The sequence below is a fragment of the Oryctolagus cuniculus genome, chromosome 18, assembly GCF_051225735.1.
Source record: "Oryctolagus cuniculus isolate XC-2025 breed Fujian yellow rabbit chromosome 18, ASM5122573v1, whole genome shotgun sequence".
NCBI classification, from domain to species: Eukaryota; Metazoa; Chordata; class Mammalia; order Lagomorpha; family Leporidae; genus Oryctolagus; species Oryctolagus cuniculus.
The window spans coordinates 4,848,168-4,865,448 of record NC_142884.1 but is presented as its reverse complement, the minus strand read 5'-3'; the positions used below and the strand labels follow the sequence as shown (position 1 = coordinate 4,865,448).

The following is a 17,281-nucleotide window of genomic DNA, read 5'->3' as shown; positions in this document are numbered from 1 at the left end:
CACAGGAGCTGTGCAGGTTCCCTGAGGGAGACCCCACACCCACACACAGCGACAGGGAGCGAGAGGACAGAGCCACGGAGGGACAGACAGAGGCCCGACCAGGAAGACCGCAGAGACGGGCGGGGCCGCGAGGATGTCAGACATGTAGGGAGACGGAAGTGGAGAGGAGCGCGCAGACAGGGGACTGAGAAGAGATAGAGAGGGAAGGAGGGAGGGAGGGAGGGAGGGGAGAGAAAGAGAGAGAGAGAGAGAGCGAGCGAGAGAGAGAGAGGAGTGAGCTCCAGAGAGCGAGGAAGAGAGAGGAGGGAGGAGTGAGCCCCAGGTCTCCATTCCGAGGCCACAGGGAACAACAGCAGGTGGAATTTGCCCCACTGAAGTTCCTGTGCCGCAGAGGAAGCGTCTCGCGGGACAAGACCGCTCAGAGAACTAGCAAGTATTGGCGAGCACATGTCTGAGGGGGTTGATATCCAGAGCTTAGCAGGGACTCAGCAGCAGAGACGCACATCTTAGATCTAAGACAGTTCTCAGAGGAAGACAGGCACAAGGGGCAGGTGCACGGGACAAAAAGCCCGGCATCACGGGGCACCAGGGGAGGGCCCACCAAAGCGCCGAGGGGCGTCTGCTTCCGGGAGGCGGGCTGCTGTCAGACGCAGGTCGGAGGTGTTGGGGAGAAAAGCGGAGCTGCACCTGGTCCAGCAGCCCCACCCCGGGCGTGTCTCCCGGGAAGATGAACTCCCGCTGCGGAGGACACAGCCGCACTCCTGTTTCTCTCAGGCTGTTCACAGCAGCCGCCGGCCCCCCGTCCTCCCATGAGTGGACTAAGAAAGCGGGCTGCTGGAATACTACTCAGCCCTGAAAAGGGATGCGCTCTCGTCTTTTCCCACTGCATGGCTGGAACTGGTGGCCATTAAGTGAAGCAAGCCACGCACGCGAGTGTCACGGGTGGAATCTGGGGGGGGGGGTGACCTGGCGGTCTCATAGACCTTAAAAATGGATGGTGCTTCCCAGAGCCTGCAGAAGGGTGGGTAAACGCCCCTAGGTTACAGCCAAGGCGTTGGTTCCGGCGCTCGCCGCACAGGCGCGTGAGCAAGCACACACACACCAGCAGATAAGGTGGTGGATGTCGCCAACACAAAGCCGTGTTCGGTGGTTGAGATCCATGCCTGGCACACGTCTGCCGGTATCCCATGAACACGTGCAAGTCTTATCTGGCTGTTGGGAAGAACAGCTCTTAAATACAAAGAGGTCAGAGGAAGACCCCGGAGCCTGGATCCCAGCGCCACAGCAGCAGACCGAGGCCGAGGGACCCAGGCTGGGCGGGGGAGCGCGCTCCGGGGACGCCCCTCCCCGCAGCCAGCCCCGGGAGCGGGTGGGCGCACGTGCGTCGAGCCGAGGGCGCTTGTCCGGCGGCTCAGGGCGGGGGCGCCTTTAAGTCGAAACCCCGCCCCGCGGTCGTCATGGCAACGCCTCCCCCCAACCCGGGGCTCCCACATTTGAGCAGGTGCCGGAGCCCGAGCGCCCGCCGCCGCCCGTGCCTCCGGCTCCCCCGCCCGCCCGCTCCCCTTGGCGGAGCCGGCGCCGGGGCTGTGGCTCCCGGGCCGCTCCCTCGCTTCCACCTGTTCCCCTCCAAGACAGGCAGGATCCTGGTCCCCGCTACGTTCCTGGGGCCATGGCGGGTCTGGGCCCCGGCGGAGGCGACTCAGAGGGGGGACCCCGGCCCCTGTTTTGCAGAAAGGGGGCTCTGAGGCAGAAGGTGGTCCATGAAGTCAAGAGCCACAAGTTTACCGCCCGCTTCTTCAAGCAGCCCACCTTCTGCAGCCACTGCACCGACTTTATCTGGTGAGGGCGGGGGCCGGGCGGCAAGAGGGGCAGGGGTGCGGGCTCCGACTTCTAGGATGGGGAGGGAGTCCCTGACTCCTGGGTCTGAGGGAGGAGGGGCTGGGAGACTCCTGGGTCTGAGGGAGGAGGGGCTGGGGTCTTGCGGCTGTGGGAGGCAGATCTGGGGTCCCTGACTCCTGGGTCTGAGGGAGGAGGGGCTGGGGTCTTGCAGCTGTGGGAGGCAGCTCTGGGGTCCTTGACTCTCGAGTCTGAGGGAGGAGGGGCTGCGATCTTGGGTCTGAGGAGGCAGATCTTTGGTCCCTGATTCCTGGGTCTGAGGGAGGAGGGGCTGGGAGACTCCTGGGTCTGAGGAAGGAGGGGCTGGGGTCTTGCGGCTGTGGGAGGCAGATCTGGGGTCCTTGACTCTCGAGTCTGAGGGAGGAGGGGCTGCAATCTTGGGTCTGAGGAGGCAGATCTTCGGTCCCTGACTCCTGGGTCTGAGGGAGGAGGGGCTGGGGTCTTGGATCCTGGGTCTGAGGGAGGAGGGGCTGGGGTCTTAGGTCTGGGAGAGGAGGGGCTGCGTCCCTGACCCCTGAGTCTGAGGGAGGAGGGGCTGGGGGACTCCTGCGTCTGGGAGAGGAGGGGGTTGTGGTCCCTGACTCCTGGGTCTGAGGGAGAAGGGGCTGGGGTACCAAAATCTGTGGGTTCCACAAAGAGATGGTGGCTGGAGCTCAGACGCCCGCCCGGGTGTGGTGAGGCAGGGGTCAGAGGCCGCGGACCGCCTGTGGCTGGCAGCAGTGGGGGTGTGGGGCCTCCGTGGCTCTGACCTCGGCTTCCTGACCTGCAGGGGCATTGGGAAGCAGGGCCTGCAATGTCAAGGTAAGTGTGGGGCCCTGGACGCGGGACCCTCGGGAGGGTGGGGGCGGGGGCTCCACGGCGCAGGATGCGTGGCACACGTGCTCTCTGGTCCCCAGAGGCGCGGGGGAGCCGGGGCGGGGGGTGTGGCAGAGACACAGCCTGTGGTGGGGCCACCGCGGGGGTGGTGCCGGGGGCCCCTCCCTCGGCCGGCTCCAGGTGGGGACAGATATTTGGAGAATCTGTTGCCATGGGAACAGAAAGATTTTGGAAAAGGGGAGCTAAAAGGGGGGGAAGGGGGCCAGAGATGCAAAGTCAGAGCGAGCCCCCCAGGCTGTTGCCATGGCAACAGCAGCCGTCCTAGGCTGGGGCAGGCCGGGTGGGGTCACCCATGGGTGGGTGGGGCTGAGCGGCTGGCAGTTCTGGGGGGGCGGGAGAGGGGGCCGAGTCCTGAAGCGCAGCTAGCACTGCGCAGAACACCACCACTCGGGGCGGGGTGACCGGCAGCAGCGCCCCCAGACTCACTCCAGCCCTAGTCACCTCTCTCCCGACTGCCTGGCCTCCTGGCTCCTGGTCTCGGCAGGCCCGTGTCTGTCGGTGGGGTTTCTCCTTTCTTTCTTTCCCTCTGGCTCTGCCTCCCCGTCGTGCACCGGGGTCTCGCCTCTGGCTCTGTCTGTCGGGAGCCCTCCCTCTCCCGTGCTCTCCGATGAGTCCCTTGCTGACCATCTGTTGGGGCCTCCCCGTCTCTCCCCGCCTCGGTGTCTCTGACTTCCCCTCCAGTCTGCAGCTTTGTGGTTCACCGGCGATGCCACGAATTCGTGACCTTCGAGTGTCCAGGCGCTGGGAAGGGCCCCCAGACGGACGTGAGTGCCCAGACACCTGGTTCTCCCTCCTTGGGCCGCGCCCCCGCCCTCACCCCCTCGGCGGCCGTCCCAATTTCTCCTGCTATTTTTAAGGCCGGGCGGGGAGGGGGCTGGAGAGGGGGGGGGGAGCTAGTCTGGCCCAGATTCCTTGCCCTTGGCCTGGAAAGGGGGAACGTGAGGGGGACCGAAACAGGTTGGGGACACAGGTGAGGGACACGGAGAGAAGTATCCGCACAGGCACAGGGATGGCAGGATGAGACAGCGAGGGAATCTCGGGCAGACGGACAGAGCGACTGGTGCAGCAGCGGAGAGAGCAGCCCAGAGGCAAAACGAGGGCATCGCAGGCTCCGGGAGACAGGGCAGAGGGAGTCAGAGCCAGAGACACCGGGAAGGACTCAAAGAGAGGGGCTCAGGAGCCGCCGAGAGGGGCCCGCGAGACCCCGGGTGCACGTGCATACGGGTGTGTGGTGCATCTGCTGCACGCAGCCGCTGTACCCTCAGAGACTCGCAGCCTCCCCTCTGCCACGTACAAGGACCGCCGAGCCCGGGCCCTCCCTGTCCCTCCTCCGCTCTCTCTCCGAGCTGCCAGCTGCCGTCCCCTGCTCTGTAGTACAGGCCTGATGACTTAGCACGAGCCGGCAGAACAGGCTGCACCAACGGACGTGTTCTCCCCGGGCCCCCTCCAGCAGGTGGCCTGCAGGCTCACTCAGCTGGCAAGCCCCTGAAATGGGGCTGCTGGGCCCGGGGACAGAAAGCTGAGTTCCATTTCACCCATGTGGACCTGAGTTTCAACTGCTACATGGGGCCGGCGGCCCCGAGGCGGGCAGTGCAGGGCTAGGCATCACCAGGCTCGCTGTGACACAGTTCAGTGGAACTCAGGTGGCCTGGGTTTCGGCCAGGGGTGACACAAGGTGGGAGACAGTTCTGTGACGTGCAGTTGGAGCTAGAAGCTAGAGAGAGGCGGAGGAGAGAGGCACGGTGCCCGAGGCGTTTTGCCTGTTGTCAAGTCAAGAAAGCTGAAGTTTACGTAGAGGATGTGACATTAAAGGGACAGGCGTCTCCTGCCCACATCTGTCTGCACTATCAAGTGCTTGCCTCGGCTGCCCAGCTGCACCAGCTCCTTCCCAAGTGCTCTCTGCGAGGCTTATGGCCGGTGTAGGACTGGCCATGCCCCCCAGCTTACAAGGTTCAGTTCGGTGTTTCCCCGCCCCCACCCGAGCAGAGGCTCCGAGCCAGGGTCCCCAGCCTGGAGTCCCAGCCCCCCCGCACATGGGCTCAGTCTCCCTCTCTTCCTGGTCTGTGAACGGGGTTCAAGGGCTTACCTCTGTGTGGGGCTGCCCCGCAGCAGGAGTCGGAGCGCCGTGTGTTAGTCCCTGATAAAAATGGGAAGAAAAGAGTGCACAGCTGGCCTTGCTTCTGCATCGGCAGGGTCCGGCCAGCATCACTTTGATTAGACCCCGTTTAGGGCCCCCTTTCACTGAGGGGGGAGCCTGAGGTTCCGGAAAGAGGGCAGGCGTGCGGCGTTAAGATCTGCACCCGCACCCACGCTCTCTGGCCGGCAGAGCCCGGGGCTGCCTCCTTTCCAGTGCCTTGGCCTTTGAGACCGATGGCAGCAGCTCTGTGGGTGGCTCTGTGCTGTGTCAGGCACCTGGCTGAGGCCTTTGCCCACTTGGGCCAGCAGCCAGCAGCACCCTCCCCGCCCACCTCCCCAAGTGCACGTTTGAATCAGAACCCCCCCTAAAATAGAGCGGAGCTCAGGAGTGTCCTAAATGCTCCCGCGGTGACAACCAGCGCATCCTCAGACTCTGGCCCGGGGTGGGGGAGCCGGGACGGAGAGGGCAGAGGGCAGGCAGGCGGCCTTTTGCTGGTGTCCTGAATGGACTCTGGAAACACAGCTTCGCCTCAAGATGTGGACTGTGTGTCTGCACCAGGCAGGGGAGGACGCAGAGGCTCAGAAGCGGGGCCGAGCTGGCCCAGAACCACACGGCTGGGAAGCGACCTAACTCTTACACACAGGGCTCCGTGGGCACTGCGGTGACATCACCGATGGCGACCACGGCAGTGCTCACGGCAGGAGGAGGAGTGGGCGCGGCTGGCCTCACCTTTTCCTTTTGGCCTGCCCAGTGCCGGTGGCAACTCAGGAGCCGCTAGCCGCACCCCCTACCTGGGGCTCAGAGAAAGCCCACCATGCAGTGGGCAGAGACTGACAAAGGCCCTGTGAATGGTCCTGGGGTTCAGGGAGGCCCTCAGTTTCTCAGAGCTGTGTGTGGGGGTGGGGACTGTGGGATGTTGGTGGTCACCTCTGCCGTGGGCCGCTCAGGGGCACGTTGCCCTAGCTGCTGTGTTTCAGGAAGGCCCCTCCTGGCTGCTGCTCGCCCCAGCCCACCTCCGCCCATCCACTGCTTTTCCTTATTAAACCTTTGATGACCGTCTGTCCCCTCCCCTCCATTTGAGCATAAAGCAAAGAGCGTTGTGTTTTTAATTTGGCGAGTGCAGTGCCCAGCATGCCTGGGAGCTCAGGTGTCTGCCTCATGGACGGGGGTGTGGGGGGGCGCTGCGGGAGGGGGAGGCCGAGGGGAGGGGGCGCCGGCCCAGCGCTCAGCGGCGTCTCTCTGCGCCCAGGACCCCCGGAACAAGCACAAGTTCCGCCTGCACAGCTACAGCAGCCCCACCTTCTGCGACCACTGCGGCTCGCTCCTCTACGGGCTGGTGCACCAGGGCATGAAGTGCTCCTGTGAGTGCGCGCGGGGCCGCGGTTCCGGGGGACGCGCCGCGGGATGGGGTGCGGGGCGGAAGTGCGAGCCCCAGTTGTGCCCCGCCAGGCTGCGAGATGAACGTGCATCGGCGCTGTGTGCGCAGCGTGCCCTCGCTGTGCGGTGTAGACCACACGGAGCGCCGCGGGCGCCTGCAGCTGGAGATCCGGGCGCCCACGTCGGATGAGATCCACGTCACCGGTGAGGCCCGCCCCCTTCTCTAGGTGTGAGGCTGGGAGGCCACGCCCCTCTCTGGAAGGCCACGCCCCCAAACACGAAGCCCCGCCCTCTGCGAACTTTCCGTGCCTCTCAGTGGCCCTTGCAAGTGTCGGGATCCCTGCGAGGGTGGGCGGTTGGCCTGCCAGCCCCAAATCCCAGGGCCAGATGTGGGGAAAGGGCTGTGGGGCTGGTGGGAGAGGTTGTCCCGGGTACCAGGGAGGTGGGAGATCCGAGAGCTTGGGATTCCTGACTGCTGCTGGTGGGGGGGCTGCAGGCCTCTAAGGCAGGCTCTCCCTTCACGCCCGCCCGTCCCCTGCAGTTGGCGAGGCCCGAAACCTCATTCCGATGGACCCCAATGGTCTGTCTGACCCCTACGTGAAGCTGAAGCTCATCCCAGACCCGCGCAACCTGACCAAGCAGAAGACCCGGACCGTGAAAGCCACGCTGAACCCCGTGTGGAACGAGACTTTTGTGTTGTGAGCCTTGGGTGCAGCCTGGGAGGCCGGCAGAGGATGAGCCGAGGGCCCTGGTGGCCCGCAAGACCCCAGGGAGCAGATGGTGTGAGATGCTAGGGTAGAGGAGACCCCGGCGAGAGTGGAAGTTGCTGGGAGACAGGAAAGGAGTGACAGAGAGAGAGACCAGGTTCTGCAAGCCTGAGCTCCATCAGAGAGGCAGAGACAGGGGCATCCAGAAACAGATTAAGGGCCGGTGCCGCGGCTCACTAGGCTAATCCTTCGCCTTGCGGCGCCGGCACACCGGGTTCTAGTCCCGGTCGGGGCGCTGGATTCTGTCCCGGTTGCCCCTCTTCCAGGCCGGCTCTCTGCTGTGGCCAGGGAGTGCAGTGGAGGATGGCCCAAGTCCTTGGGCCCTGCACCCCATGGGAGACCAGAAGAAGCACCTGGCTCCTGCCTTCGGATCAGTGCAGTGCGCCGGCCACAGCGTGCCAGCCACGACGGCCATTGGAGGGTGAACCAACGGCAAAAGGAAGACCTTCCTCTCTGTCTCTCTCTCTCACTGTCCACTCTGCCTGTCAAAAGAAAGAAAGAAAGAAAGAAAGAAAGAAAGAAAGAAAGAAAGAAAGAAAGAAAGAAAGAAAGAAAGAAAGAAAGATTCAGAGGAGGTGGACGGACACACAGACACCTGGGGAGATGTGGGTGGGACAGGGGAGCAGAGGGCCTGAGGAGGGACAGACCCACAGAGGAAACTTGGATGGAGACAAAATTCCTCGAGGAGGAAGAGGTGGGTGGGAGGGAGTGCAGAGATAGACAGACAGCAGCTGTTACCCAGGGAGAAAGACCAGGAGGACGGACAGAAACCCACAGAGAGGCAGAGGAGAGGGTCCCCTGTGAGGCACAAACCCACAGAGACCCAACGTGGGAGGGTGGCAAGGAAAGAAACCAACTGATGGGAAAGACGGAGATCCAGAGGGAGGCGAGGAACGGACAGGCAGGGCGGGAGGGAGAGCTGGAGCCAGCAGGCCAGGACAGGGAGGGGACGCCATAGCAGGGTGGAGACCACCTTCAGGAGGGTCAGAGGCGGGCAGGGCCCCCACAGGAGGAAGCAGACCCAGGTCCAGGAGGGGAGAGTGCAGGGAGCGTGAGCCAGGCCTCTCGCCCCTTCCCCCAGCAACCTGAAGCCGGGCGACGTGGAGCGCAGGCTCAGCGTGGAGGTGTGGGACTGGGACAGGACCTCCCGCAACGACTTCATGGGCGCCATGTCCTTTGGCGTGTCAGAACTGCTCAAGGCGCCCGTGGACGGCTGGTGAGGAGGGGGCTGGGGCTGGGGCGGGCCTGCCTGTCGCCATCTCCATCTGTGTGTGGTCCCTCTCCTCCAGGCCACTCTCTCTCCCAGGACTCCCGCTCTCCTCCTCCTCCTCCTGCTCTCTTCTCTCCTTACCTCACTCTTTCTCTCTCTCCATCTCTGTGTCCGTCTCTCTGTGTCTCTGTCCTCCCTTCGGATGTCTCTGCCTCTCCCACGGGTGCCCCATCTCCCCACCCCGCCCGCTCTGGTCTCCGTCTGTATGTCAGGTACAAGTTACTGAACCAGGAGGAGGGTGAATATTACAATGTGCCCGTGGCCGATGCTGACAACTGCAGCCTCCTCCAGAAGTTTGAGGTACCCAGACCCCGGCTTCCCCAGGGGAGCCCAGCCCAGCACCCCACAGTTCAGAGCTGGGCATACCCACCATCCACCTTGTGGCTCCCTGCTGGTCCTGGGACTACAATTCCCAGGAGGCATTGGGGCTCCTTCCCCTGCTCTTCCAGGAGACTAGCCCCAGGGTCTGATGGGAAATGTAGTTCCTTTCTATCCCCATGGCTTGGGGGCGTTAGAGACCCTGAGCCCTGCTCCAGGGTGATCCCCTACTGGTCTTGGGGCCCTGACTCTGGCTTTCTTCTCCCCTAGGCCTGTAACTACCCCCTGGAGTTGTATGAGGTGAGTAGAATGGAGACACTGAAGAAGGCCGGTTCACCTTCTCTCTCTCTCTCTCTGACCCTCCCTGTTCCACTTGTCCCTCCCCCCTTCCTGTCTTCCGCTCCACACACACGGGTTGAGCACTCAGGTGCTTGCTTGAATAATCCCAGTGATGCTGAGGTGACTCTGGGCCTCCAGCTGGTCCCCGAGGTGGGGACACAGTCCCAGACTCTAAGTGACAGGCAGCCCAGGGAGCCAGGGAGCCTGGAAGAGGCAGTCACCCAGCCTGGGGGTTCCACGGAGGTCCTCTGCTCTGTCTGTGGTCTGCCTGCCTCAAATCACCGCGAGACCTCCCTAGTGACCCTGCAGAGCTACCAAGGGACACTCTGGTGGTCCCCGTGTCTGCGCGCTAAATTCCTCGCATGGTCGATCCTGAGAAAGGGCTGTCCTGGTGACAGGATAGCAAATGGGGAGGAAATGCAGGCCCAGAGAGGGGGTGCTTTGTCCGGGGTCCCCCAGCAGTTACGTAGAGGGAGATCGTCCCGTGCACCCGAGGGAGGCCTCAGGGTGGAGACCGGCCGGGGCTAACAGCACAGCGCTGCATTCCAACGCTTTGGAGTCTTCAGGGCGTCTCTGTGTGAGAGCTACTGCCTTGCACGTGAGGCTGGGGTCTCCTTTCAGGGGCCCAGGCTGAACTTCTCAAGGTCGTGAGAGTTGGTGACTATTGACCGAGACTCAACCCTGCCTCAGACTCCTGCCAGGCAGAGAGATTGAGCCGCAGATCTCTAAGATGGGCAGTGCGGGCGCTGTCCATGGTAGCAGAGAGGCGGCTGACCTGGTTTAAGAAGTCGGGAGGAGCCTCCGTGGGAAAGCGGTGCTGCATCCAGTTCTGAAGGAAGCTTGGGGGTGACTAGGAGGGAGGGGGAGGGGAGAGCTTTTCAGGAAGGAGGCACAGTCCTCCGGAGGCCCTGAGGCACAGGATGTGTGAGGCTGGGGCGTGGGCGGCGGGGTGGGGGGGTGGGGAGGCATCCCGAGACCTGCAGGGTCAGTCACGGCCAGGCCTTGCAAGCCGCACGCAACAAAATCTTAGCACAGACAGAAGCTGTTAGATGGTTTGCAAGCATAGGAGAGACATGACCTGGTTTATTTATTTTTAAATCGGTCCCTCTGCCCGCTGAGCCGGGAACGCATAGAAAGGACAACGGGGAACGCAGGACAGCAGTGGAGTCGCAGGAGCCCCCTCCTGGGGGCCAAGGCAGGGAAAGGTGGAGAAGGCTCTAGAACTTAAAGCCGAGTGTGGTTCCCGGACCAGTGGTGGCAGCAGCGCCCCCCTGGGGAACATGTGGGAAATGCAAGGTCCCAGGCCCTCGCTCAGGTTCACCTGGGAGTGGGACCCAGGCGTCTGTTCGTACCTGGTGCTTCGGGGAGCTGGCTCGGAGGCCAGGAGAGCAAGGCCCTCGAGCTGAGCTGCGTGGGTCTGCTGCTGGCTTGGCTGTCGGCCGGCCGTGTGACGTCTCTGAGGCCTCTTCTCAGAGGGAGTGCCAGCAGGGTTTCCGTGGGTGGTGTGTATTAAGCTGTCTGCATGTGCGCTGAGCGATGAACAAGCCCTCAGACCGTGGGGAGCCACACAAAGTTCTTAAGCCAAGGACGGGGTTGGGGGTGGCATCATTCCTTCCTGTTCCCGCCATCCCTTTCGTTCTCCTGGGGGCATGTCCTTGTGCCTGCCGGGGGTCTGACCGCCCCGGGGTCTGTCTCTCCTCTTTCTCACAGCGGGTGCGGATGGGCCCCTCTTCTTCCCCCATCCCCTCCCCTTCTCCCAGTCCCACCGACTCCAAGCGCTGCTTCTTCGGGGCCAGCCCAGGACGCCTGCACATCTCCGACTTCAGCTTCCTCATGGTCCTAGGAAAAGGCAGTTTCGGGAAGGTTGGACTTGGGGAGTTTTGGGGGGGAGGGAGGATGCCGGCCCGGAGGTGGGCGTGGGTGAGGAGAGACTGGGCTGGGAGTCCCAGGTGGAGTTAGGTTGGGCGGCCCGGGTTCCTGGAGAGGAGACGCATGAGGACGTGGGTACTTTCCGGGGTGCGGGGGTCCGCAAGGTCAGGGCGCCGAGCCCCTTGAGAGGGACAGGAAGGACCCCCGGCCCCCTCTCTCTGTGCCCCTGGAAGGGGAGCTCCCAGAGCAGACTGGCCCTGGGGGCCCTCCGTGCGCAGGTGATGCTGGCCGAGCGCAGGGGCTCCGATGAGCTCTACGCCATCAAGATCCTGAAGAAGGACGTCATCGTCCAGGACGACGACGTGGACTGCACCCTGGTGGAGAAACGCGTGCTGGCGCTGGGCGGCCGAGGGCCTGGCGGCCGGCCGCACTTCCTCACCCAGCTCCACTCCACCTTCCAGACCCCGGTGAGGATGGAAGCAGGGGCCTCCCTCAGCCCGGGGGCGCTGCCTTGGACTCTGGTGCTGTGAGGGGGCGTGGCTGAGGAGTGGGTTCCTTGGTGGGCGTGGCTAGGCAGATGGGCTCCTGAGTGGGGTCCAGAGATGCCTGTGTCTCAGACGAGCTTGGCCGTGAGTGGGTGCGGCCAGTGCTGTTATTTTAAGATTTATTTATCTGAAAGGCAGAATAGCAGAGAGAGAGAGATATCTTCCGTCCGCTGGTTCACCCTCAAACGGCTGTAACAGCCAGCGCTGGGCCGGGCCCAAGCCAGGGGAGCTCCTTCAGGTCTCCCACATGGGTGCTGGAGCCCAAGCACCTGGGCCCGTCTTCTGCTGCCCTCCTGGTGCACTAGCAGGGAGCCCAGTCAGAAGTGGAGCAACCAGCGCTCAAACCTGGCTCTGCGACGTGGGCTGCCTGGTGGTGGGGCAGGTTGGGGCTTACCCTGCCACGCACCGTGCTGGCCCCCCCCCCGCCCGCTCTGGCTTCGAGCAAAACAGTGAGCAGAATGGGCTGCCCCCAGGGGCTCTGTGTGGGCATGGCCAGCTGCCTGGATTGAACAGCACTAGTTACTAGGAAGGACTTTGGTCCCTGGGGGAGGCCAGACTTGCGGGTACGTGAAAGAGGTTCTGGTGTTCCGGATGCGGAACGCGTGGTGTGGATCCAGATCTTCAGTCCCAAGGAGACGGACGGATGTCAGCATTGCGACCTGGCGGCGCAGAGGGGCGCCCCCGGGGTGCTCTGGGCCGGAGTGCACACAGAGGGCCCCACCCTGAGCCCGCACTCCCTCCCAGGACCGCCTGTATTTCGTGATGGAGTATGTCACCGGGGGCGACCTGATGTACCACATCCAGCAGCTGGGCAAGTTCAAGGAGCCCCACGCAGCGTGAGTCAGCCCAGAGGGGAGGGCCGAGGCGTGGGCGGCGGGAGGGGCAGGGTCCAGCCTGGGCCCTCTGACTCCCTCGCTGGCCCCTCCAGGTTCTACGCAGCGGAGATCGCCATCGGCCTCTTCTTCCTCCATAACCAGGGCATCATCTACAGGTGGGCGTCCGCCCCAGGGCTCCCCTGCAGGGTGGGGGGCGGGCCCTGGAGGGGAAGAGGTCCCAGCCGGCCGCGCACCACGCTGCCCGCGCCCACAGGGACCTGAAGCTGGACAACGTGATGCTGGACGCCGAGGGGCACATCAAAATCACCGACTTTGGCATGTGTAAGGAGAACGTGTTCCCCGGCACCACCACGCGCACCTTCTGCGGGACCCCGGACTACATAGCCCCCGAGGTAAGGCCGGCACCTTCGGCGGGCATGCCCCGTGGGCAGGGCCGAGCCGCGTGGGCGGGGCCTGTGGAGGAAGGGTCTCAGGGTCCTGTTCCTGGGCCGTTCTAACTGGGCGGGGCTTGTCCTGGAGGCCTCCCGCATGGACACTCAGCAGGAAGTGTGGTGTGAGCGCTTTGACTAGGTCAGCTGGCTGTGTGTGTGTGGGGGGGGTGTGGGTGTGTGTGTGTCAGCCCTAAGAGCTTTGACTAGGTCAGCTGGCCATGTGTGTGTGTGTGTGTGTGTGTGTCAGCCCCAAGAGCTTTGACTAGGTCAGCTGGCCGTGTGTGTGTGTGGGGGGGTGTGTCAGCCCCAAGAGCTTTGACTAGGTCAGCTGGCCGTGTGTGTGGGTGTGGGTGTGGGTATGTGTGGGGGTGTGTGTGTGTGTCGGTCCCCGAGGGCTTTGACTAGGTCAGCTGGCCGTGTGTGTGTGTGTGTGTGTCAGCCCCGAGAGCTTTGACTAGGTCAGCTGGCCGTGTGTGTGGGTGTGGGTGTGGGTATGTGTGGGTGTGTCAGCCCCCGAGGGCTTTGACTAGGTCAGCTGGCTGTGTGTGTGTGTGTGTGTGTGTGAGCCCTGAGAGCTTTGACTAGGTCAGCTGGCCATGTGTGCGTGCGTGTGTGTGTGTGTGTGTGTGTGTGTGTCGGCCCCGAGGGCTTTGACTAGGTCAGCTGGCCATGTGTGTGTGTGTATGTGTGTGTGTGTGTGGTGTGTGTGTGTGTGTCGGCCCCGAGAGCTTTGACTAGGTCAGCTGGCCGCGCGTGTGTGTGTCTGTGTGCGCGTGTCACCTGCAGAAAACTAGAAAAACTCGTTCTTCTTTAGGGGAAAAAATGGTATTTTTATTTATTAGAAGGAGCAGAGAGATCTCCTACCTGCCAGTCCACTCCCAAATGCCCACACAGCTGGGGCTGAGGCAGGCTGAGGCCAGGAGCCAGGTCTCCAGCGTGGGTGGCAGGGACCCAGCTACTTGACTCATCACCCACTGCCTCCCAGGGTGCACGTTAGCTGGACGCTGGAACTGGGAGTGGAGCTGGGATCCCAGTCCAGATACTCAGATATAGGATGTGGACTTCCCGAGAGACAGCTTAGCCAGTGCGCCAAACGCCTGGCCTAAGTGCTCAGCATTTTTTTTTTTTTTGAACAGGCAGAGTGGACAGTGAGAGAGAGAGAGAGAGAGGTCTTTCTTTACTGTTGGTTCACCCTCCAATGGCCGCTGCAGCTGGCGCACTGCTGCTGGTGCACCGCGCTGATCCGAAGCCAGGAGCCAGGTGCTTCTCCTGGTCTCCCATGGGGTGCAGGGCCCAAGCACTTGGGCCATCCTCCACTGCACACCTGGGCCACAGCAGAGAGCTGGCCTGGAAGAGGGGCAACCGGGACAGAATCCGGTGCCCCAACCGGGACTAGAACCCTGTGTGCCGGCGCCGCAAGGTGGAGGATTAGCCAAGCGCTCAGCATTTTAAACTCCAACTCCAGCCTGTTGAGCCTGGAATTCTTCCAGGCGGGGAACTTCTGTTTCTTAAAGAGTCCCTCAGACGAACATGGTGTGCAGATGCACACCTGACATGGGCGGGATTTGTGCCTTGGCCTTTTGAGTCTCAAAGAATGTTCTAGATAGGTACACTTTTCCTTCCAAAGCTTCCAAAGAGTGGACCCCAGGCCCAGATCTTCCTGGTGGGAGGGCTCCATGGTCCCAGCTGTGTTGGGGAGCAACCATGACTCCCTGCCTCCCACTCTGCCCTCAGATCATCGCCTACCAGCCCTATGGGAAGTCTGTCGACTGGTGGTCCTTTGGGGTCCTGCTATATGAGATGTTGGCGGGACAGGTAAGGGAGATGGGCAGGAGCTGGGGGAGCCGCTCACAGCTCAGCAGGGGAGGCTGGGGGCTGTGCAGCGCTGTCCGCGGTCCTGAAGCTCTGTGGGCATCCGGGTTCTTAATCCCTATGGGGCGGGGGATGCTACTGGCCCCTTCCGCAGTCTGGTGAAGCTCATAACCCTGTCTCAGGATAGCACTGTCAGAAATAGCAGAACGACAAAAAGAAATCCCACGAGATATAGTTATCAAAACTTTAAAAAAATGATTGGCTCTAACTCGACTAAACGAATTTAAATGTATGCCTTTGCCTAAGTGTGGAGCAGTGAGGTGGGGACGCGTGTGCGACAGGAAGCAGATCGGGGCAGCCAGCAGCGCTGCTGCCACAGCAGTGCCCACAGCCCGAGCTGTCGGCAGCCTTGGGTCTGGTTCCCGTCCGTGACGAAGTGGGGAGTGCCAACGCTCAGTTAGAGGTTTAAAGAGGAAAGATGCACCTGTCCCACACTCCCATAGCTCAGGGCTCCCAGGCGCTCCACACTCATACTCAGAAGCCTGGCCCCAAGGCCTGCTGTTGCTAACCCGGGAGCCCGGAGCCGCCCATCGGCCTGGGAGAGGCCTTCTCCCTTCTCGTTATAGGACAGACTGCCTCATTAACACCCCGCTGATCACCCAGCAGATACAGGAGCACGTAGGAGACAGAAAGATACGGCCTGGGCAGTGCAGTGGGGAGGGGTGTGCGTGTGGCTGTCTCCGAAAGGCCTCTGGCCTTTATCCCTGCTGCGTTCTAGCCTCCCTTCGACGGGGAGGATGAGGAGGAGCTGTTCCAGGCCATCATGGAGCAGACCGTCACCTACCCCAAGTCGCTGTCCCGGGAGGCCGTGGCCATCTGCAAGGGGGTAAGAGCCCCCCGGGGACCCTGCTTCCACAGCCTCGCACCCCACTGCTGCTGGGAGCCTGCAGCTCCAGCGCTCTGCTCCCGCCTGCCGGGAAAACCAACACAGCCCAAGTCCCGTTAGAACGTTCTCTGCCCCACAGCCACGCCAGCTCCCGGCTGGCCTCGGCCCTGGGCAGCCCTCAGCAGGCTGGGTACATGAGCCCCGCGGCTCCCCCCTCTCCTGCACCCTGCCAGCTTCAGTCCCACTGGGCTTGTGCAGTTTAAGGCAGGACAGAGGGCCTGGCCCACGGCGGGTCTCCAACACGTGCTAGCAGCAGGCTGCTCCTGTCCCACGCCTCCTGACGGTCTCTCTCTGGGCTGTCTCATCCCTCTGCCTCTGTGTGCACGTGATGGGGCCTCCTGTGTGTCTGCACCTCTGTGTCACCCCACCCTCTGCTCCCTTCCTGCCCCTCCCCTCACACACGCTCTCTGGGCCTCCCCCCCCCCCCCCCCCGTCCTCTGTGTCTCTGCCCTCTCCTCTCTGAATCGCCTTTCCTTCTTCTATCTGGATCTCCAATATCTGCTCCCCACCCCCATCTGTGTGCCCCCCACCCCGTGCCTGTGCTCCTCGCTTGCTCTGGGTCTCCCTGTCGGGGGCTCTGTCCGTCCGTCCGTCTGTCTCTGTGTCTCCCACAGTTCCTGACCAAGCACCCTGGGAAGCGCCTGGGCTCCGGGCCCGACGGGGAGCCCACCATCCGTGCACACGGCTTCTTCCGCTGGATCGACTGGGAGCGGCTGGAGCGGCTGGAGATCGCGCCACCGTTCAGACCTCGCCCGGTCAGCCACCCTCCCGCCGCGTGACCCCGGTGCCAGGGGGCGGGCTGCCCGTGGGCGCGGTTCCTTGTGCCGAGGGCGCTCTGGAGACCTCGACGGGCGTGGGGAGCTCTGCGCGAGTCGGCAGCGGGGTGCGGTGGGACCGGGCCGCACTCACCTGCCCCTGCTGCGTCTCCCACAGTGCGGCCGCAGCGGCGAGAACTTCGACAAGTTCTTCACGCGGGCGGCGCCGGCGCTGACGCCCCCAGACCGCCTGGTCCTGGCCAGCATCGACCAGGCGGACTTCCAGGGCTTCACCTACGTGAACCCCGACTTCGTGCACCCGGACGCCCGCAGCCCCAGCAGCCCCGTGCCCGTGCCCGTCATGTAATGCCACCTGCAGCCGCCAGGTGGCGCAAGCGCCCCTCCGCCGCCACACCGCCCCCTCCCCACGCCAGACGCGGCGCCGCGGCGCGCCGGCCTCCCCCCTCCCGAGCGGCCCGGGCCACCGCCGCCGCCGCGTGCAGCCGCCAGGGCCTCGCCGCGCTCTAGGTCCTGCGGCGTCGAGCCGCTCTCGCCCCTGCATTCAGCACTGCGCCCCGACCCCCGGCGTCCCAGGCCGCGTCTTGGCCGTTCCCCGCCCCTCCCGCGCCCGCGCACCGTCTCGTGGGGTTGGCTGTGCCAGACGCGGGCTCCACCGCGAGCCGCTCCCCCGAGGCCCGCCCCCCCGGCCCGCTCCAGCGCGGCCCTCCCGCGCCGCGTGGCCTCCGGGGACGCACGGAGGAGGCGTCCTCCCAATGCGCTCCCGACTCCGCCGTCCCAAACCCTCCCCTGCTCACCTACCCGTCTGCCGGTGCATGGCTCCAAGTCCGCCTCGGAATCGGAACCTCCTGCCCTGCCCTGCCCTGCCCGGTGCCTCCCGCTCGGCCACAGCTGCTGGACAATAAACGTGGGGTGCTGATGCTCAAGTGCTGAGTGTTTCCTTGCGAGCTGGGAGCGCGAGGGGTGGCACGGGGGCAGGACGTGCGCGCCTTCAACCGGTAGTCTGGGGCGAAGTCCCCTCGGGGGAGACGAGAGGGGCTTTCTCTTGGGAGACCTGGTGGGAGGCGGAGACCCCACGAGAGGGAAATC

At 63.8% G+C, this 17,281-nt stretch overlaps 1 protein-coding gene across 1 annotated transcript; it reads left to right on the top strand.

Annotated features, from left to right (window-relative positions):
- Window positions 1–1,626: 1,626 nt before the first annotated feature.
- On the top strand, window positions 1,627–16,746 carry PRKCG (protein kinase C gamma). The gene is given in 18 exon segments (NM_001082273.1): window positions 1,627–1,839; window positions 2,666–2,697; window positions 3,454–3,536; window positions 6,159–6,270; window positions 6,359–6,490; window positions 6,828–6,984; window positions 8,135–8,269; window positions 8,536–8,623; window positions 8,912–8,941; window positions 10,691–10,843; window positions 11,128–11,316; window positions 12,139–12,230; window positions 12,323–12,385; window positions 12,484–12,622; window positions 14,396–14,476; window positions 15,252–15,359; window positions 16,034–16,174; window positions 16,353–16,746. Coding segments are annotated over 18 exon segments (2,094 nt in total). The 5' UTR covers window positions 1,627–1,669; the 3' UTR covers window positions 16,542–16,746.
- The last annotated feature ends 535 nt before the right edge of the window (window positions 16,747–17,281 follow it).